At 39.1% G+C, this 5847-nt stretch overlaps 1 protein-coding gene across 1 annotated transcript; it reads right to left on the bottom strand.

Moving 5' to 3' along the window:
- Positions 1 to 1930: 1930 nt before the first annotated feature.
- On the bottom strand, positions 1931 to 5241 carry LOC149813168 (PLASMODESMATA CALLOSE-BINDING PROTEIN 2-like). Its single transcript, XM_089992079.1, has 4 exons — positions 5025 to 5241; positions 4020 to 4271; positions 3835 to 3868; positions 1931 to 2537 (listed from the first exon to the last, which is right to left on the bottom strand). Exons 1-4 carry the CDS (start codon positions 5068 to 5070, stop codon positions 2309 to 2311), a joined length of 561 nt encoding a protein of 186 aa, XP_089848205.1. The 5' UTR covers positions 5071 to 5241; the 3' UTR covers positions 1931 to 2308.
- Positions 5242 to 5847: the final 606 nt, after the last annotated feature.

The following is a 5847-nucleotide window of genomic DNA, read 5'->3' as shown; positions in this document are numbered from 1 at the left end:
TAATTATTTTTTTTAATTTTTATGTTATTAAAAATTAATAAATAGCTCAGGCTTATTGGGCTGCCCCGGTAGCCCACTGGTCGATCCAGACCCTGCCCACATACATAACGAATAGGGTTTGGCCCGATAGCCAAGGGGCCGGGGCCTAAAACCTTGACTCAAACCCTGGCTTGGCCCATCGAGCTGCCTGGCCCGCTGTCCACCCCCATCCAGCTGTCCCAGTTCACTTGAAGGATAGCAGTTCATCAACTCCTCCCCATAATCTATGGAGTCCTCTTTTCAATTTGCATAGCCTTAATGCAGATAAACAGGTTCATGGGGCCCCATTGGTAAATTATCAGAGTTCATGAACATGGGATTTGCTTCTGACAACACAAAAAAAAATTCTTTTTCTTCTTTTGTTTTAAAGAACAAGATGATTCATTATTATCATAACATCTACAAACATCCCACACCAATAGACCAACGGTTGGATGACACTACCCCCCACCCGGAACCTACAACATAACGCTCTCATATCTTCAGCGAGCAATTTTTTGTGCAGCCCACCCAAGGGGTGTTTGGCTTAGTGGGATGGGACCTAGGCCGTTTGATGGGCAGCTTAGGTTCAAATCCCATGGTTGTCACCGAAGGGGTGTTTGGCGACTCTCTGAGTTCCAGGGGGTAAGCTCTCGGAATTTTACGCTGACAGGACAGTGACCATAACAACGCGGCTAAGTGTCTCTGCACCTGGGGCGGTTTCTCCCGAGTAAAGATCAAAACAAAAAAAACTTGAGCAGCCCATCATTTTTTTTCGATAACCAGAAAAAACAAACCACCGTTATAATTAAATACATCCCGTTATAAGCCGAGAGGTGCCATGGACCTGTTTTGGTGTCGTCAGCGTAAAACTCCACAAGTACCCCTCTCTCCCTGGCTAGGTAGGCTGGCTTAAAGCATTTAAGTTCAAGGACTTTATGAGTTAGATACTTAAAGGTGAGTTTGATACTTGAAGCATTTAAATTCAAGGACTTTGTGAGTTTGATACTTAAAGGTGTGTCCCCTTACCACAAGTTAGAAGTCAGTCCAAATAAATTGAAATGCTTATATATATATATATATATATATATATATATAATGTTCAAAAATTCAATTCTTATCTCAGGGAGAAAACTCATTGGCACCTAAAAATCCATGAATTTTCAATTCTTTTTTTTTTATCTAAAGACTCTTTCAAGCTTCTCAAATTTGACATTTATCCCATAGAACTGGCAGCACAGCCATGATGGGAGCTTGACATTTAAAAAATCTGCCGCATGTCAACTTTTTAATTCAGACCATTTCATTTTGTTTCCAAAAATCAAATTTAAAAAAAAAATCACTGGGGTAGTAGTGCAACTTTTTTCTGACCATGGCCCATCAGCAAATCAAAGAACTGGTTACTGTGGTTTCATTCTAGCAAAAAATGCTCATTAATGCGACTGTTTGGCTACACTGATCTGGTGGGTGGGGGAACACCACCCTCTCAAAGGGGTGAACTTGTGAATGTCACCAGGTTGACCCGAGTCATAAGTTAAAAAACCACGAGTGGCATCCCTTGCCACAAGGTTGAAGCTGGGTGTACTGTACTCTCTGGTGGGTGGGGGAACCCCTCAAAGGTTTACCAACTAGAGGCCAGCCAAATGTGCTGATCGGTGATGAAGGTTTTCCCCTTAAATTATCCAAAAACAAATGCTAATTAGCTGTGAGTAATTGATAATTTTAGTATATCGCCATACCTTTATGCCCTGAAATAAATTAACTGTTGGGTAACTTTGAGCAAATTATTTTGTTTAAACTACTACTACAAGGCAAATTTCTCTAGTTGAGAGAGAGAGAGATTTAAAACGCAAATAGATTTTGACTACTTTAAATCTAACGAAAGTAGTGTGCTCATATCTCATTTTTCTCACTAATGGTAATAAAAACTAAGTTCAACCCTGCCTAAATATACAAAAAAGAAAAAGAAAAAACAGAAGTAGATAGACAGTCGTACATAATTTCATGCCCCTACAACATTATCCTACCATCCACACAAGGATCAAAAACCCTTTACCTCGTTTTCCTCACAGGACGGAGAAAGACAGAGAAGAGAGAAGAATACCAAAAAAGAAGACGCACATGATGGGGATGTTTTTGGATGCTTCTGTCCCTTGCTCACAGCACTCTCGGATGCACCATGGTGAGTGTCCCACCCACCACCGACAAGCCTGAGCTGACACACACACCTCTCGTCATGTAATTTTCCATCTTTTGGGCACCCCCTCTTGATTCACAGCAGCCAGTATTATCATAGAAGCAATACGGCTGATGAGACCAAGAGAGCCAGCAGGAGAGAACCAACGCTTAAGGTGTGGATGAAGGCAGCAGAGCCGAAGTCATTTATGCTGTTGACAGAGGAAGGGCCGGGGGTGACTCCCCCTACAGTAGTTGGGATTGTTGATGATGTAGTTGGTGTGGTAGTAGAAGTCGTAGTTGGGGTGGTAGTAGTCGTAGTTGTTGTTGGAGTACCAGCAGCACTGCATTGACAGAGGAAAAAAATGCCAACATCATATTAAAGGCAACAATGTTGATTAAACATATCATTGTAGAACTAATTAAATGGCATCTTCTAACCGACCCCAGATAAATACGAACCATTCAACCAAATGATAAATCTAGCCAACAAATCATATATATCTTGTTTGCATAGATCTGGCCACCAAATGATAATTCCAACGTACAGATGTATTTAGCAGGATTTATTTAGTATATGTCAGGTTTTATCACGTTCTAGTATATGTTAGAAGGTTTTATCACGTTCAATATACCATAAGATTGTATTTTACCGATGGTGAAAATCACTGGCTCACCAAATTCATGAAAATAAGGGTGGGTTTAAAAATGATATAAAGCATCATATTTGAGTCAACCTTAACACATGAAAATAATAAATAAAATATGCTAAACATGATCCAACGGTCAGATTTTGCCTTTGGAACTTAGATCTATGTAAATCAAGTGTACACATAGAGAGAGAAAGAGAGTTAAAAAATAAAAATATGCTCAAAGAGGACAGGGGCAGGGAAAACGTGAAATGTTTTGCCGCTACGTGCATTTATAGGGAAGCAGATAACTAAGTAGAAAAAGTGGTATGTACCTTATGAAGGAAACTAGATTCGACGAGTTAAAATAAAAGTGACTGATCCATTTGGAAGGTTCAATCCAAGATTAGAGAGGAAAACAATGATGATATATCAAGAATGGAGTTAATGCCAGACGCATCAAATATTGCCTAATGATCATTATTCTAAAAAATGAAAGGGAGAGAGAAATGTGCGATGTTGAAATAACATGATTGTTTCAGACTTTCAGTGAATGATAAGCAAGAGAGAGAGAGAGAGAGGTAATGTTAAAGGGAATTCTATTTATATAAATTTCCTTTGTTTTCTTCAAGAAAGGGCTACACTGAAGTGTGTTGACAGCAACCAGTCATTTTCCTTTTTCTTCTTTTGGTGGTGTAATGGGAAGTAGAAAGACGAGCGTCAGAAAGCCACCAAACTCTACCATGAAAAAAAAAGAAAACAATAAACGTTTCATATCAAGAGGAAGGGAAGCGTGAAAAGAATACACACATACACAAGCAGAGAGGTAGGGGATAGTTGCAAGAAAACTACAAGATGCACAGGTTTAGGAAAAGAAATTGTACAAAAATAATCTTAACTTGTATAAGAAAGTAATAAAAAGATAGGTATACAATACCGCTAATAGTTCCTATCCAACCATATTAACCCTATTTATATTTTTTCAGAGGGAGAGACAGAGAAAGAGAGAGACCTGGCTGTTGAAGGGAACGCACAGGAACCATAACCTGTAAATCAGAAAACCAAAAAACCAGTGAATTAACCTTTTCAGAAAATAAAATAGTGGTTTAAAAAGGAAGAAAAAGCAGACACAATAAGAGAGAAAATCCGGCAAAATAAAAAAGGTAGAGCAAAGAAAGGGGACATTCTCTCTCTTACTTGGATCTGTTGTGGTGAGAGTAGCAGTTCCTGAGAAGTCACAAGTGCCCTGTGTTTGGCCCTTCTTCTGGAAGTAACTGTTCATGGCATAGGAGGCATGGGCAAGCACAGTGTTGGGGTTGTAGCACGCCCCATTCTGACCAATGGGTTGGCAGTCTGCACCTGCTCCACATGCATAGTCCAGTGATTTCTGCAAGGTTTGGTCACCCACGTTGGACTTCCCAACACACCATGTCCCTCCTTCTACCACCACTGCCATTACAAAAACAAAAATGCAGGACTAAACCATGAGAGAGAGAGGAAAGCCTATCATCAAGTTGGATATCGCCAAAGAGGAGAAAAGCTGTTTGGGTATGTTGTCTTTTGAAACATTTTGCTCTGCTACTAGTATTACCCAAATCCTATACTGTCATCAACAGTACTAGTTTTAGCTAGAAACTATTTAAAAAAAGGAATTAAGCTCAACAAACCCACAAAAAGGTTTCTCTGAACAAGTCATTTGAAGAGAAACATATGGTCTTACATAACCACAGTGAGCTAGAAACACCAGATACGCTTTGACAGTGGAACCATGAAAAAGAACAGATGGAATGAGTCTGAGACACCATAGGTCATATGACCAACTTATGCAAAATAAATAAATACCCTTCAAATCTCTACCAACCAAGACAAAACTCCATTTTTCTGCCATTAAGGGACAAAAAAAACACTGCCGCAAACTAGCTGAGCTAATAATCTTTTCCAGAACTAGCATACCCATGGGGAAAAAGAGAAAAAAAAAGTTGAAATAAATCTGTCTAACATGGAAATTATTTACACCAATATACATCTGAGAGAAAAAAAAGATATTCAGGTATTCAGGAAGATGAATCAGATCTCTTGAAATCAACCTCTAAGCTCAACCGATCCCGTGTCCATGTCATGAATCAGTATCACCCACAAGGAAAAAAAGTACAAAACGAAATAAAATGCAAGAAAAAAATAAGTCAAGCTTTTGCTTCTCACCAGAAGTACTAGCCATGGCTAAAATCAGCAACACAGCAATACCCATATCCACTAAAAGCGAAGAGAAAGGGAATGGGGGGGTTAAAAAAGAGGGAAAATGCAAGCAAAAAGAAGAGGAAAGCTGAAGAAAGTAGAAGATGGGGGTTAAAGATATGTTGGTGGAGAACGGAATCTTGGTGAAGGAATAATAGGGAAAGTGGGAAGGGGACCTATATGCTAAAGAGATGATGGGTCACAGACAGTGTGGTGAGGCTTTGCTTGGGTGCATATAGTAAATAATGCATGTATTGGTGTGCATGGTGATGTGGCACCTCTGTCAGTTAGTGCATAGCTTTTTGCCAATATTTTAAGATTATTTAATTCTAGGGTTTCCTTGGGAAAGGAGCTAACTTTTCTTACATGGTTTTGGGCCTGTTGCAATCCTTTTGTCTCCAACGGTCAAAAATCCATCTGGGTGGTGCCATTTACAAATTCACAATTCATTTGGTTGGAACGAGTTTTTTGGTTAGAGGGTTGAACGTTAGCACTGTTGTTGGTTAAAAGGCGTTTTACACCACTTGTACTTTATTGCTGGTAAAATTAGTTTTATCTTATCAGTACAATTCTTTATTGATTTTTATTTCATTTAGTGCTGCCATGTAAATCTTTGATGTATAAGTTCTAGACAAAGGCTGAGAAGGTACTGGATTTGTGTTTGGTAAAAAAAAATAGAATTATTAAGCAGTATGTTTGTGTTCTGTTCGAAACGGTAATATTCTTACTGTGTATTAACGTTACCAACTTGGCGTATGCTAACGTGGGGGTGAGATGACAACTTAGCATA

This window comes from Nuphar pumila, chromosome 16 (genome assembly GCF_984573655.1).
Source record: "Nuphar pumila chromosome 16, dmNupPumi1.hap1.1, whole genome shotgun sequence".
In the NCBI taxonomy this organism is placed as follows: Eukaryota; Viridiplantae; Streptophyta; class Magnoliopsida; order Nymphaeales; family Nymphaeaceae; genus Nuphar; species Nuphar pumila.
This window is presented reverse-complemented; position numbering and strand designations above follow the sequence as displayed.

Excerpts from the sequence above, each read along its gene's own strand:
- LOC149813168 (XM_089992079.1), bottom strand. The coding sequence starts at position 5,070 with ATGGGTATTGCTGTGTTGCTGATTTTAGCCATGGCTAGTACTTCTG. Across the intron at positions 4,272-5,024 it reads AGCCATGGCTAGTACTTCTG|TGGTGGTAGAAGGAGGGACA; the intron begins GTGAGAAGCAAA and ends TTGTAATGGCAG. Across the intron at positions 3,869-4,019 it reads TCTCACCACAACAGATCCAA|GTTATGGTTCCTGTGCGTTC; the intron begins GTAAGAGAGAGA and ends TCTGATTTACAG.